This window comes from Talpa europaea, assembly GCF_964194135.1.
Source record: "Talpa europaea genome assembly, chromosome: X".
NCBI lineage: Eukaryota > Metazoa > Chordata > Mammalia > Eulipotyphla > Talpidae > Talpa > Talpa europaea.
This window is the reverse complement of record NC_140081.1, coordinates 46,920,972-46,937,325: the sequence shown is the minus strand read 5'-3', so window position 1 is coordinate 46,937,325 and position 16,354 is coordinate 46,920,972. Positions and strand designations below refer to the sequence as shown.

General features: G+C 36.9%; 1 protein-coding gene across 1 annotated transcript in view; it reads left to right on the top strand.

Annotated features, from left to right (window-relative positions):
• The window catches only part of TEX11 (testis expressed 11), a gene marked incomplete at both ends in the record, with an annotated part of 405,993 nt that overhangs the window by 214,363 nt on the left and 175,276 nt on the right, over window positions 1-16,354 (top strand). Inside the window, one exon of the mRNA XM_084259198.1 lies at window positions 2,733-2,818. Within this exon, the coding sequence (XP_084115324.1) occupies window positions 2,733-2,818 (86 nt within the window). The remainder of the gene's footprint in view (window positions 1-2,732; window positions 2,819-16,354) is intronic.

The window sequence follows — 16,354 nt, the reverse complement described above, 5'->3', positions numbered from 1 at the left end:
AAAAACATAATTCATGAAACATAACTTTTAGAAAAAGTAAGGATTTGGTGAAGTTATTTAGACTTTTTAAAATAAAAAGTGTTTTATGTTTAATGGAAGTAAACTGTCAGCAAAGTAGAAAGCTTGGTTATCTAGCATAACTAATTTTCCCAACATTACATTTAGCCAAAGTGTGATTGTGATATCTAATTTTACGCATATTCTCAAAGTGTCATAACATTGTTTTTTACATTTTAAGAGGACAGGTTTATTAGGAAGAGGAGAAGAAAAAAAAAGAGGCACCTGCATAGAAACAAGTGGGCAGTCTTGGGATCAGAGCTGCACAAAGTATTAATAATATTTTAAGTAGCTACATTAAGTAACTTTTTACTCTCATATGAGTATTTTTAATTAAGTCATGGAACAAATTATGTATGCTGATGGCTTATGGAAAGGCAGAGTGTTCTAATGAAGACTTTTGTAGAAACTGATAGTACAAAAAGGGTGGAAGAGAAGGGGGTGTAAAATTCTATTATAATTTAAATTTAAATGTTTTCTAATGTATTTGAACCCTGTATATGGCTAGACCAGAAATAGTCAGACCTGAGTTACAGTTTAAAGTAATAAAGTTTTTCACTGTTAAAAGAAATAGAAGACACAAAGAAATGGAAAGACATCCCCTGCTCATGGATTGGAAGAATTAACATTATGAAAATGGCCATCCTACCAAAAGCAATTTACAGATTCAATGCTATTCAAATAAAAATTTCAATGACATTCTTCAAAGAAATAAAACAAATACTGATGAAATTCATATGGAGCCACCAAAAACCCTGAATAGACAAAGCTCTCCTGAAAAAAAAAAAGAAGAAGGAAATGGAGGCATCACACTCCCAGACTTCAAACTATACTACATAATAAAACTGCATGGTATTGGAACAAGAACAGACACATGGATCAATGGAACCAAATAGAAAACCCAGTTATAAACCCACAGATTTACAGTCAACTAATCTTTGACAAAGGAGCAAAGAATATGCAATGGAGCAAAGAAACTTTGTTCAATAAATGGTGCTGGGAAAACTGGGTCACTACATGCAAAAGAATGAAGCTTGACTACTACCTTGACTACTACCGTGCACAAAGACCAACTCAAAATGGATTAAAGAACTAGATATAAGACCTGAAAGCATAAAATATATAGAAGGAAATATAGGCAAAACATTACATGACATACACCTCAGCAACATCTTTCAGACTCATCACCCAAAGCAGTGATAGCGAAGGCAAAGATAAAACAGCTGGGACTACATCAAATTAAAGAGCTTCTGTACAGCAAAAGAGACAGTAACCAAAACAAACAGACACACCACTGATTAGGAGAAAGTTTTTGCACACAACACTAATGATAAAGGACTGAGCACAAAAATCTACAAAGAGCTGATCAGACTCCCAAAAAACAAAGTAAATAATCCAGTCAAAAAATGGGCAGAAAAGCTAAAAAGGAACTTCTCCGAAGAGGAAATGAGAATGGCCAAAAGGCATATGAAAAAAAGTTCAATGTCACTTGCAATCAGGGAAATGCAAATCAAAACTACAATGAGATACTGTCTTATACCAGTGAGAATGGCATATATTTAAAAAACTAGCAACAACAAATGTTGGCGAGGATTCGTAGAGAAATGAATTCTCCTGCACTGCTGGTGGGAGTGCATATTGGTCAAACCACTATGGAAAGCTGTGTGGAGATTCCTCAACCTGCTAAAGATGGAGCTTCCATATTATCCAGCAATTCCACTCCTAGGAGTGGAAGGACACAAAAACATTAATTCAAAAGGGTACCTGCACCCCTATATTTATAGCAGCACTATTTACAATAGCTAAGCTTTGGAAACAGCCCAAATGCCCAAAAATAGATGACTGGATCAAGAAGACATGGTACATATACGTAATGGAATATTACTCAGCAATCAAAAAAGATAAACTCATGCCATTTGCAGCAACATGGATGTAGCTGGAAGGGATCATGCTCAGTGAAATAAGCCAGAAAGAAAAAAAAAAATGCCGGATGGTCTCACTCATAGCAGGAATTTAGAAAACCTAAATAAGGGACCAGGAAAAAGACTAATTATAATAAAGTAAAAATCAAAATGAACAAGCAACTATAAGGCAGAGCCACACTATGGGGGAGGTAGGAGGGATTAAGATCAAAATAAAGGGGGTGGAAATTGTATGGGGACTATAACCAAGATGAAAAAGCATACTTTGTGCAAAAATGAAAAATGATATAAATAATACGTAAAATAAAAAGTAATAAAGTTTTTGTGTAAACATGTTCTTAAAACGTTTTACAATGATTTTCAAGTGTAAATGGCCTTTCTTGTGACCATGATCTGACCTGGTTAGTACACAGTAGCTGAAACTCTTCTTGTTAATGATTTCTAGCTTTACTGCTGTTCATTTGCAATAACTTAAGGTATCAGATAATCAAATTTGGAACATGGAAAATATGTTAAAAAGAGACTAGTCTGGAAAACTAACACAGATTGATGGGCAAATTAGTGTGTCTAGCAACCTGTGATTGTATTATACAATCAACTTTGCTAGGAAACCTAGAATTGATGATAAAATTGTCTGAATGTGATTGGGTTTGTAGCCATTTCTTAATGATTATAAGTTCTAAGTATAGTTAGGACTCTTCATTTAATACAAGATCTAGATTCTTGTTTTTAGAGTGTGGCTTTTTTTTCCAGGTCACCAAACAGGAAGACAGCTGCCAACAGAATTAATGGGCTATTTACACAACATTCTGTGGAAAAAAGCTGCCAGCAGTTTTGAGGTTAGGGAATAATCTATTTTTTTTAAATTTATATTCTTCCTCCACAGCTACAAATAAACAGCGTATTAACGATAAAAATCATAGATTATTAAATGTTTTAATAATCTCTGTTTAGGTACTATCTATTCTTAAAATATTCATAATGTAGAGTGTTAAGGGACATTGTACAAAATGTATTTAAAAAATACTAAGATGTGATTCTTCCCCACTGGGAGCTTACAGTATAGGGAAATGACATTACTGACATTAAGTTCTATATAGGAAAGTAATTTATTTTAATATGAGAAATGATAAAGTCAAAGAAGTTTTATTCCCTTTAAAAATTATGATATGAACAAGTATACATTTGTCCAAACCCATAACATGCACAGTACCAAGAATGAACCCTAATGTGAACTATGGACTTCAGGTGGTTTTGATGTGTCAATGTAAGTTCATCAGTTGTAACAAATGTACCACTCTGGTAGAGGTTGTTGATAATCCGGGAGGCTATATATATGTGTGTGTGAGGACAGGTGATATTTAATAAATCTCTGCACATTCCTCTCAATTTTGTTGTGGATCCATAACTGCTCTTTAAAAACTCTTTTAAAAGTTATATGGTACGGGCCTCCCCTGGTGGCGCAGTGGTTGAGTGCTGGGCTGCGAAGCTACCTGCATCCTCTGCAGTGCTGGTTCGATCCCCAGCCACTGGCGTGGGTCCCACATGGTGCGACAGACCTCTACTGCCGTGCCCGCTGCTCCCCTCTGCAGTGTACTTCGTCAGTCTGCCTGTTCTGTTCCCTGCTCTGACTCTGGTGAATTCTCTCACTTCTGATTGTACCCAGTGCTTGTATAAATAAAAAAAAGTTATGGTACAATTAAAAATGCAGAAGAAATATAGTAAGATTTTTTTCCTCTTTACAAAATAATCAGATTTACTGTAGAAAAGTCTGAAACAATGTTTTTTAAGTAATGCACAATGTAATCACTCTTTATTTTGGGGGTATATTTCCTTCTAATCCTTGTGCATATTTGTGTGGGGGAAAATGGGATTTACTGTTAAAAAAAGTTTTGGTGAATTTCCACTTCCAACCAAGATTTAACAGATACCAGGTTTATGTCCTTTCCTGAACAGTGTCCAAGCCCTCCTCTACCCCAATAAAAGAAAAAAAAATTGAAAAAATGGTTTCACTCAGCATCAGGAAGGAGTGTGATCTCTGGGAGATAGGAAAGTAACAAGGTGAGCAATGCAATTGTGTAGCTTACCATCTTGAGTTTCCAGGCTTTAGCAAAGGAGGTGGAACTGATACGGAGTCTGTCAGGGTTCCATATTTGAGGAATTGGAGCTCAGGGTCTGGGGAGACTGAGACATCTAGAGTCATACATAGGATGGAGTACCAGATAGGAAAGCACAGCACTGAAAGAAAATTCCACCAATCAGGGTCCTCCCCAATGTTTACCTAGTAGAGATCAGGACATACATGGGGTGAAACTACCTGAAGTCAGGGGAATAACTATCTAACATATTAGAAGGAATAATGCCTGGCACTCACACAAGTCTGGAAATAGAGCCTGTTTATGCTCACTATGGGGGTGGGGGCAGGGAAAGGAGGGATTGGGGTCAATATAAGGGGGTTGCAATTGTATGGGCAATATAAAAATAAAATTAAAAAAAATAATAATTAAAAAAAATAGAGCCTGTTCATGCTAGCCAGACTGGAAGGCCTCTAATCCATGGGGCATTGGGAAGAGAACTCAGGAGGGTCTTTTCTCAGTAGTGGAGAATAATTAGTCCTACATTGAGAACTACTCCAGACCTACTAAAAATCACAAAAGGTATGAGCTTGAAAGGATCAAATTGATCCCAAGGAACTTAATTGTTTCCCAGAGTAAAAGTCAAGAATATTTATAGGAAAACAAAACTCTTCAACATCCAGCAAGATAAAATGTTTGGCATCCAGCAATAAATTACCAAGTATGCAAAGAGACAGAAAAACAGAACCTATTATAAAGAGAATAAGCACTTGATTTAAACTGACAGAAGTTAACATTATCAGAGAAGAATGTTAGAATAGCTTTTATAATAGTAGTCCATATATTTAAAAAGTTAAATACAGGCATGGAAAATATAAAAGTCCCAAATAAAACTTCTAGAGATGAAAACTGCATCTGGGATAAAAAAATATTTTGGATAGTATTAACATCATTTTGGAAGTTACAGAAGAAAAATTATAGAATTTGAACCTTAATAGTTGAAGCCACCCCAAAAGAAATATAGAGGGGTAAAAATACTTTAAAATTAGAACATCTGTGAGCTATGAAAAACTCCAGCTAACTAATATAGGGGTAATTTAAATTCCCAAATGAGGATGGTTAAGAAAATTTTAAACTTAATGTAACTCTAAAACTACAGACTTAAGAGGTATAGCTACCCGCGAAAGAAACAAAAAACATGAAATGCAAATACACCACGGCACATAATAATAAAATTGCTCAAACCCAGTGACAAATATAATGCAGTTGACTCTTAAACTTGCTGGTGAGGGGCACTGAAGTACCTACAGGGTCAAAAAAACTGTATATAACCTTTGGTTTTCTATTATTTTTATTGAGGTAACAATGGATTACAACATTGTAAATGAATTAAGGATAGAGGTGCACACTTCTTCAAATATATGTTAACCATGCCAACAACAAAATACATATAAATCTCCATCATAGCCCATTGTGTGCCATCCCCCTCTCATTCCTCCCCCCTTCCCCTTTAGTAGCTTTAACTCTATAGTCAGATTTCTAAGGTTTGTTTTAGTTTTGATTTTTGTGTTCTTTTGTCTAGCTTCTCTGTATTTCACATGAGTGAAATCACCCTGTGTTTGTCTTTCTCTTTCTGACTTATTTTGCTTAGTATAACCCCCTCAAATTCCATTCATGCCTTAAATTTCAAAATATAATCTTTTTTTATAGTTGATTTGTATTCCATTGGCTGTATATACCACATTTTTTTAATCCACTCACCCATTGTTGAATATGTAAATTGTTTCCATAACTTAAATGTTGTAAATAGTGCTACAGTGAACATAGGAGTGCATATAACCTTCAAATTGGTGATTTCACATCCTTAGGAGATACCTAAGAGAGAGATTGTTGGGTCATAAGGTAGCTATATTTTTAATATTTTGAGAAGCCTTCATATTGTTATCCTGGGCACTGGACCAGTCTACATTCCCACCAACATTGTACAAGGGTTACCTTTTCTCCACACTCTGCCCAATACTTGTTACTGGAGTAACAAGGAGTGAGGTAGTGTATCACTGTGATTTTGATTTGTAATTTCCTGCTGTCAAGTGAGATGAGAATTGTTTCATATGCCTGTTGGTCATCTGTATGTCTGCCTCTTTTTTATTTATATCTTTGACATCATTGTGTATTCCCCATAAAATTCCCACCACCAATATACCTGTGAACCATCACCATAGTCCCTTGTGCTCTTCTCCCCGTTTTGATCCCTTTTCTACCCCCTTCCTTGCAGAATGTGTCTGATTGATGGTTGCCTGCTAATTATTATTATTGTTATTGTTGTTGCTGTTGTTATTTTTCCCGGATCCCTTATTTAGTTCCCCTACATTCCTCCTATAAGTGAAACCATCTGATATTTTTCTTTTTCCTTCTGGCTTATTTCACTGAGCATAATTCCTTCTAGCTCCATCCATGTTGCTGCAAAAGGCATGAGTTCATCTTTTTTGATTGCTGAGTTATATTCCATTATGTATATATTCCACATCTTCTTGACCCAGTCATCTATTTTTGGGGATTTGGGTTGTTTCCATATCTTACCTATTGTAAATAGTGCTTCAATAAACGTAGGAGGGCAGGTATCTTTTAAAATTGTTTTTGTGTTCTCTGGGTAGATTCCTAGAAGTGGAACTTCTGGGTCATATGGTAGCTCCATTATTAGTAGTCTGAGAAACCTCCACACAGCTTTCCATAATGGTTGGACAAATTTGCATTCCCACCAGTAGTGTAAGAGAGATCTTTTTTTTTGCCACATTCTCACCAACATTTGTTGCTGCCTGTTTTTTTAATATGTGCCATTCTCACTGCTGTAAGGTGGTATCTCACTATGGTTTTGATTTACATTTTCCTGATTACAAGTGATGTTGAACATTTTCATATACCCGTTGGTCATTTTCATTTCCTCTTTGGAGAAGTGTCTTTTTTTTAGCTATTCTGTACAATTTTTTTTACTGGATTCTTTACTTTGTTTTTGTTAAGTCATATGAGCTCTTTAAGATTTTTGTGATCAGTCCCTTGTCAGTTGTGTCATGTGCAAAAATTTTCTCCCAATCAGTAGAGTGTCTTTTTTGTTGTACAGAAGCATTTAGTTTGATGTGATCCCAGTTTATCTTTTCCTTCACTTTCTTTGCTTTGGGGGATGAGTTTTTAAAGATGTTACTGAGATGTATGTCATATGGTGTTTTACCTATATTTTCTTCTATATATTTTATGTTTTGAAGTCTTATATTTAGGTTTTTTATCCATTTTGAGTTGGTTTTTGTACATAGTGTGAGGTAGTAGTTGAACTTAATTCTTTTGCTAGTAGCAGTCCAGTTTTCCCAGCACCATTTATTGAACAAACTGTTCTTGTTCCATTGCATATTCTTTGCTCCTTTGTCAAACGAAGATTAGTTGTCCTTAAATATATGGGTTTATTTCTGGATTTTCTAATCCATTCCATTGGTCTGTGTGTCTGCTTTTGTTCCAGTACCATACCATATTAATTATTTTGGCTTTCTAGTATAGTTAGAAATCAGGGAGCGTGATACTCCAGTCTCCTTTTTTTTTATTTCTAATATCACATGATTTATTTTTGTGAGACAGGGAAGATAATTAGAATTAAAAATAAATGCAACTGGTTGTCTATTTTCTTTTTCAAAATGTGGAATTAATAAATTATTCTGGATCAGATTATCAGTTACATTTTAATGGAATTCTTTAGGCAATTAGAAATAGATTGTAAAAATTCTAGGAAAGTCAGAAACAAAGAAAAAAATGAAACTTCAAAGAAGACAAATTGCTAGCTTGAAAAAAGATTTTATGCACCTTTCAGTTGAAAATAAAACACATTTAAATGATATCCAGTTTCTTTTTAAGAGTTTTTTTTTTTAAATCATGATGTTCATGTAAGTCCCTGAAGTGAATACTAATGAGTGGTGAATGGTTTTCTTTCTTTTATTTTTTATAATAAATTTTATTTTTATATTCCCCAAAAAATTGCAACCCCCTTATTTTGACCCCAATCCCTCCGCTCCTGCCCTCTACCCCCCATAGAGTGTCTCTGGTTCATAGTTTTTTGTTGATTTTGATTTTCACTTTCTTAGAGTTATTCATTTTCCTGGTCTCTTATTTAAGTTTTCTAGATTCCTGCTATGAGTGAGACCATCCGGTATTTTTCTTTTTCTTTCTGGCTTATTTCGCTGAGCATGATCCCTTCCAGCGCCATCCATGTTGCTGCAAATGGCATGTGTTTATCTTTTTTGAATGCTGAGTAATATTCATTCCATGGTGTATAAGTACCACATCTTCTTGATACAGTCATCTATTTTTGGGCATTTGGGTTGTTTCCAAAGCTTAGCTATTGTAAACAGTGCTGCTATAAACATAGGGGTGCAGGTGCCCTTTGGAATTGATGTTTCTGTGTCCTTTGGGTAAATACCTAGGAGTGGAATTGCTGGATCATATGGGAGCTCTATGTTTAGTAGGTGCAGAAATCTCCACACAGCTCTCCATAATGGTTGGACCAGTTTGCACTACCACCAACAGTGCAGAAGAGTTCCTTTTTCTCCACACCCTCGCCAACATTTGTTGTTGCTAGTTTTTTTAATATGTGCCATTCTCACTGGTGTAAGATGGTATCTCATGGTAGTTTTGATTTGCATTTCCCTGATGACAAGTGATGTTGAACATTTTTTCATATGCCTGTTGGCCATTTGCATTTCCACTTTGGGGAACTTTCTTTTTAGCTCTTCTGCCCATATTTTGACTGGATTATTTTCTTTGTTGTTGTTGAGTCTCATCAGCTCTTTGCAGATTTTTGTGATCAGTCCTTTATCATTAGTGTTGGGTGCAAAAATGTTCTCCCAGTTGGTGGGGTTTCTCTTTGTTTTTGCTATTGTCTCTTTCGCTGTGCAGAAGCTCTTTAATTTGATGTAGTCCCAGCTGTTTATCTTTGCCTTCACTATCACTGCTTTGGGTGATGTGTCTGTAAAAATGTCTTTGATGTGCATATCACATAGTGTTTCGCCTATGTTTCCTTCTATGTATTTTATGGTTTCAGGTCTTATGTCTAGTTCTTTAATCCATTTTGAGTTGATTTTTGTGTATGGTGTGAGGTAGTGGTCAAGCTTCATTCTTTTGCATGTAGCGACCCAGTTTTTCCAGCACCATTTATTGAACAAACTTCCTTTCCTCCAATGCATAGTCTTTGCTCCTTTGTCAAAGATTAGTTGATCATAAATCTGTGGGTTTATTTCTGGATTTTCTCTTAGATTCCATTGGTCTGTATGTCTATTCTTGTTCCAATACCATGCAGTTTTGATGATTATGGCTTTGTAGTAGACTTTGAAGTCTGGGTGTGTGATGCCTCCATTCCCTTCTTTTTTTTTTTTCAGGAGAGCTTTGGCTATTTGGGTTTTCTTGTGATTCCATATGAATTTCATTAATAATTGTTCTATTCCTTTGAAGAATGACATTGAAATTTTGATTGGAATAACATTGAATATGTACATGGTTTTTGGTAGGATGGCCATTTTAATAATGTATATTCTTCCAATCCATGAGCAGGGGATGTCTTTCCATTTCTTTGTGTCTTCTTCTATTTCTTTTAACAGTGTTTCATGGTTTTCTTTGTATAGGTCCTTTACCTATTTTGTTAGATTTATTCCCAAATATTTGGGGTTTTTTTTTTGATAATAAAAGGGATTTTTTTTTTATTTCTTCTTCTTCAGATTTATTGTTTGTGTATAGGAAGGCTACTGACTTTTGCATGTTGATTTTGTATCCTGCCACTTTACTGAACTGATTGATGAGTTAAATTAGTTTTTCTGTGGAGTTTTGCGGTTCTCTATGTATATTATCATATCATCTGCAAATAGTGATAGTTTGACTTCTTCTTTTCCTATTTGGATTCCTTGGATGTCTTTCTCTTGTCTTACTGCTCTGGCTAGGACTTCCAATATTATATTGAAAAGCAGTGGTGAGAGTGGACATCCTTGTCTTGTTCCAGATCTTAATGGAATTGCTTTCAGCTTTTCACCATTGAGAATGATACTGGCTGTTGGCTTGTCATAGATGGCCTTTATGATGTTGAGGTATGTTCCTTGTATCCCAAGACTTTCAAGGGCTTTTATCATGAATGGGTGTTGCAGTTTTTTGAAAGCTTTCTCAGCATCTATTGATATTATCATATGGTTTTTATATTTCTTTTTGTTGATGTGTTGGATAACATTGATTGATTTTCGGATGTTGAACCATCCTTATGTTCCTAGAATGAATTCTACTTGGTCATGGTGAATTATCTTATGGATACATTGTTGGATTCTGATAGCTAAAATTTTACTGAGGATTTTTGCATCAGTGTTCATTAGGGACATTGGCCTGTAGTTTTCCTTTTTTGTGTTGTCCTTGTTCGGTTTTGGTATAAGTGTAATGTTGGCTTCATAGAACATGTTTGATATTGCCCCTTCCTTCTCAATTTTTTGGAAGAGTTTGTGAAGGATAGGCACTAATTCACCTCTGAATGTTTGGTAGAATTCATTTGTAAATCCATCAGTTTTTTTGGTTTTGGGGGGGGTTTTGATTACTGTTTCAATTTCGCTGCTTGTAATTGGTCTGTTTACGTGTTCTATTTCTTCTTTATCTAGCTTTGGGTGATTGTAGAGTTGTAGGAATTTGTCCATCTCCTCTAGATTGTTGAACTTGTTTCCATATGACTGTTCATAGTAGTTTCTGATTATTCTTTTGATTTCTGCTGTGTCTGTTGTGATTTTTCCTGTTTCATTTATGATCCTGTTTATTTGTGCTTTCTCCCTTTTTCCTTTGTGAGCCTGGCTAGGGGGTTGTCTATTTTATTGATTTTTTCAAAGAACCAGCTCTTGGTTTCATTGATCTTTTGGATTTTTTTTTTAGTTTCAATTTCATTTATTTCTGCTTTGGTTTTTATTATTTCTTTTCTTCTACTGGTTTTGGGTTTTTTGTTGTTCTTTTTCTAGATCTTTGAGCTTTGAGATTAGGTTGTTTCTTTGAGTTCTTTCTTGTTTCTTGATGTGAGCTTCTATTGCTATATATTTTCATCTTATTACTGCTTTTGCTGCATCCCATACATTTAGGATATTGGTGTCCTCCTTGTCATTCAATTCAAAGAATTTTTTAATTTCTTCTTTGATCTCCTCCTTAGTCCAGTGGTCTTCCAGTAGTGTGGTTTTTAATCTCCATGAGGTAGGAAAGTTCCTTGCCTTCTTTTTATGGTTTATTTCTAGTTTGATGCCTTCATGGTCAGAAAAGATGGTTGGTATGATTTCAATCTTGGTGAATCTGTTGATGTTTGTCATGTGTCCCAGTATGTGATCGATCCTGGAGAATGATCCATGTGTGCTTGAGAAAAATGTGTACTCCGTTTTTTTTGGGTTTAGTGTTCTATAGATGTCTGTTAAGCCCAAATGCTCTACGTCCTTATTTAGAACTTTAGTTTCTTTACTTATTTTTTGTCTTGTTGATCTATCCATTGTTGATAGTGGTGTGTTGAAATCTCCCACTACGTGTGTGTTTTCTCTGATGTCTGTGTTCAGAGATGACAACAGTTGTCTGATATATTTTGGTGCTCCTTTCTTTGGTGAGTATATGTTAATGAGTGTTATTTCTTCTTGAAGTATTGTCTCCTTGATCATAATGTAGTGACCGTTGGGTTCTCTTTTTATCTTTTTGAGTTTGAAATCTGTTTTATCTGATATACGTATAGCTGTTCCTGCTTTCTTTTTTGGTCCATTTGCTTGTAGGATTGTTTTCCATCCTTTAACTTTGAGCCTATTTTCATTTTTGTAGCTAAATGTGTTTCCTGGAGACAGCAAAAGTTTGGGTATTGTTTCTCTTAATCCAGGCTGCAACTCTGTGTCTTTTTATTGAAGAGTTTATTCAATTTACATTTAGAGTTAATATTGATATGTTAGCATGTGTATTTGCCATTGTGTTTGTCTTTCCTTTGATTTTATTTATTCTTTTAATAATTTTTTTTGGCCTTCTTTCATTCTTATTTGTCCCTCTGAGTTTCTGGCTTCAGGATTCCTTGTAGTATTTTTTTGGAGTGGGGGTTTAGTCGTAATAAAATTCCTGAGTTTCTGTTTGTCTGGGAAGGTCCTTATTCTTTCTTCATAGAGGAAGGAGAGCTTTGCGGGATAGAATATTCTTGGTGGGCATCTGTTTTCTTGGAGTCTGTTGACTATGTCCCTCCACTCTCTCCTTGCCCGTAGTGTTTCTTCAGAGAAGTCTGATGTCAGCCTGATTGGCTTTCCTTTGAATATTATTATTTCTTCCCTCTTATCAGCTTCATTATTTTTTCCTTGTCCTGGATTCTTGGGAGCTTTACTATTATGTGTCTTGCTGTATTTTTCCTTTCGTCATGGAATTTGGTGTTCTTCTTGCTTCTTGTATATCAATTTTCAGCTTCTTCTTCACATTTGGGAAGTTCTCTTCAATTATCTCTTTGAATATTTTCTCTGTTCCTACATCTCTCTCCTCTCCTTATGGTATTCTTATAACTCTTATATTTCCTTTCCTCATGTAGTCAGATAGTTTCCGAAGTCTTTCTTCGGTCTTTTTCCTTGGTACTTCTCTTTCCTTTTCTGTTTTGGTTCTTTTTATTTCTGTGTCTTCAAGAGTACTTATTCGTTCTTCCATTTCATCTATTCTGCTTTCATTGCTTTCCCTAGAGTTCTTCAGTTCCTCCATTAATTCTTTGATCTTCTGCGTTTCTTTTGCTTCCCCCTTTAAGGACTCAATTTCATTCTTCTGCTCGTTGATTATTTTTCTCATCATTGTTTTCCTTTATGAGTTTTGTCACTTTTTTAATCACGGCAATTTTAAATTCTCTTTCTGGAAGGCTCAGAAGTTCTTCCAAGTTACTGTCGTTGCAATCTGGGGGGTGGTTTTCTTTTTGTGGTGTGCTTTTTTCCTGAGGAGTTGTTAGGTTGCGTGTGGTTCTTCTAGTCCCTACTGTCTGTTTTCTAATTTGTCGTATGCATTGGGACACTGTGTTGCTGGGACTGGCCGGCATCTTGGGTGAACTTCTGTGCTCCCTCTGGCTCCTCCGGGAGCCATCTGTCAGTTTCAAGCAACCTTTACTGAAGAAAGATCCCTGTTCTAAAATGCCGATGTGGGGACACACTCCCCTGTGTGCCTGGTCTGCCCCGGTGGTGGGTTCCCGCTCCCCCTCAGGGCTTGGACTGCAGGCCAGAGGGGGCCTGGCGTGGGCGAACTTCCCCTGCTCTCCTCTGGCTTCTGAGGGAGTTTTCTGCTGTTTTCAGGCAGTCTTTACTGAAGAAATGTCCCTGTTCTAAAATGGCGATGTGGGATGCACTCCCTGCGTGTCCGCTCTCAGGCACACTCTTCTGCGCACCAGGTCTGCCCCGGCCGTGGGTGCCCGCTCCCCCTGTGGCCTCAGACTACTGGTCGGAAGGGGCCTGGCGTGGGCTAACTTCCCAGCTGGCCACTGGCTCCTCCAGGAACCTTCTGCTGGTTTCAAGTCGCTATGTGGCGCCAGAGATCTCTCCTAGAGCCCTTGGGGAGCTGGTTTTTTCACCCCGTGTGACAGGGAACAGAGCAGGAATGGTAGGGTAAACCTCAACAGCTTTGGGGTGCTGTGTCTTCCTTCTGCCCCACCGTCATGGAGAACCCACGCCCCGAATTTTGTGCCCCTGGTCTCAGTTCCAAAGCCCTCAGGTCCAGGATGCGGGCTGTAGCCCAGATTAGTGTCCTCAAAAATGGCGTCTTGTGCATCCCACTCCCGTGCCTGGGTGCCTGGTTCCTGATTACTCAGTGAGGGACTTTCACCTCAGTGAGGGTCCCCACGCGTCTCTGCGCAAGCCTAGGTCACAGGCGTGGGTACTTGGGCAGCTGCGATCCCGATCTGCGTTTGCTTTTCAAGCGTGCCGCTCCCCCCCCCCCCCCCCCCCCCCCCCCGCAAGCTTACCGGCTGGCCTGGGGCTGTGTGCAGGTCTCCTCTAGGGGTCTCTATTGTTCTCTGATGGCACCTGGAGCCGTTCGCTCACCTCCACAGCAAATCCTGCAGGGTTCTCCACAGCTCCAGTTCACGGGGTGTGGTGGCTGAAATAGTTCCTTTCCACTCCCAGTCCCGCTTGATGCGTAATTTGTTCTTGTTGGTCGTTTTAGTTTGGTTTTTTCCTCCTTTCTGTTGGTCAGAGAGTGCCGACTTTGTGGGTGGGGGAGGGTATCAGGGTTCTGCGCTTTCCTCCCTTCTAGTCCTCTTTTATGGCAACTTTCTTCTTCGGGTAGTTTGCTGGAGTCGTTCGTTTATCTGCCGTGTCCCAGTTCTCACTGGGACCTGCCGTTTTTCCTCCCTATTAACTTTTTTTTAATGGGAGATCTTACTCGCAGCGTCTTCTCGCCACCATGTTGATCTGCCTCCAAACCTCCATTCTCCTTCTTTTTAGTCAAGAAGAGCTGTGGATATTCAACGTTTTTTGTGGCTCCATTTGAATTTCATCAATATTTTTTCTATTTCTTTGAAGAATATTATTGAATTTTTTATCAGCATAGCATTGAATCTCTAAATTGCTTTTGGTAGGATGGCCATTTTGATGATGTTAATTCTTCCAATCCATGTGCTAGGGATGTCTTTCCATGTCTTTGTGTCTTCTTCTATTTCCTTTAACAATGTCTTATAGTTTTCTTTGTATAGGTCCTTCACCTCTTTTGTTAGGTTTATTCCCATGTATTTGATTTTTCTGGTTTCAATTATAAAAGGAATGGTTTTCTAAATTTGTTCTTCAGATTGATTGTTTGCATATAGGAAGGCTACTGATTTTTGTGTGCTGATTTTGTATCCTGCTAATTTACTAAACTGGTCTATAATTTTGATTAATTTTTCTGTGGAGTTTTTAGAATTCTCTGTATATATTATCCTATTGTCTGCAAATAGTGGTAGTTTTACTTCTTTCCCTATTTGGATTCCTTGTATGTGTTGCTCTTGTCTTATTGTTCTGGCTAGGACTTCCCGTATTATACTGAAAAGCAGTAGTGGGATGGGCATCCTTGTCTTGTTCCAGATCTTAAGGGAAAGGCTTTCAGCTTTTCACCATTCAGAATGATATTGGCTATGGGCTTGTCATATATGGCTTTTATTATGTTAAGGGCCTTCATCACAAATCAATGTTGAACTGTGTTGAATGATTTCTTAGCATCTATTGGTATGATCACATGGTTTTTATTTTTCTTTTTGTTGATGTGTTGAATTACATTAATTGATTTTCAGATGTTGAACCCTCCTCTCCCTAGAATAATTCCCACTTGGTCTTGATGTATTATCTTTTTGATGCAGAGTTGGATTCTGTTGGCTAAAGTTTTGTTGAGGATTTTTGCATCAGTGTTCATTAGAGGGATTGGCCTGTAGTTTTCTTTTTTTGTGTTGTCTTTGTTTAGTTTTGGTATTAGTATAATGTTGGCTTCATGAAAGATATTTGGTAGTATCCCTTCCTTCTCAATTTTTTGAAAGAGTTTGTGTAGGATAGGCACTAGTTTGTTTCTGAACATTTGGTTGAATTCATTTGTGAAGCCATCTGGTCCTGGGCTTTTGTTTTTGGGTAGGGTTTTGATTACTGTTTCAATTTCACTTCTTGTAATTGGTCTGTTTAGTGTTCTGTTTCTTCTTTGTCTACCTTTGGATGATTGTATAGTTGTAGGAATTCATCCATTCTAGATTGTTGCTTGCATATAACTGTTCATAGTAATCTCTGATTATTCGTTTGATTTCTACTGTGTCTATTGTAATTGCTTCTCTTTCATTTATGATCCTATTTATTTGTGCTTTTTTGTCCCATTTTTTCTTCATGAGCCTGGCTAATGGTTTTTCTATTTTGTTTATTTTTTCAAATAACCAACTTTTTATTTTTTTGAACTTTTGTAATTTTTTCAATGATTTATTTATTTTTATATATTTTACATTATTATTCTTTTTTTCACTTTGTTTGCTTTCTTTTCTCAGGTGTAGTCACCATAGAATTCTTGTCATCAATTTACCCATGCACCATCACCCTCCTGATCCCAATCCCTCTCCTTCCCACTCCCCTGCAAAATGTCTCTGATTCATAGTTATCTGTTTACTTTTGTTGTGTTGTGTTTTTTATTGTTATTATTTTGTCCCTGATGCCTTATTTGGTTCTTCTATATTTTTCCTATAAGTGAAACCATCTGATATTTTTCTTTTACTTTCTGATTTATTTCACAGAGAATAATCCCTTCTAGCTCCATCCATGTTGCTGCAAATGG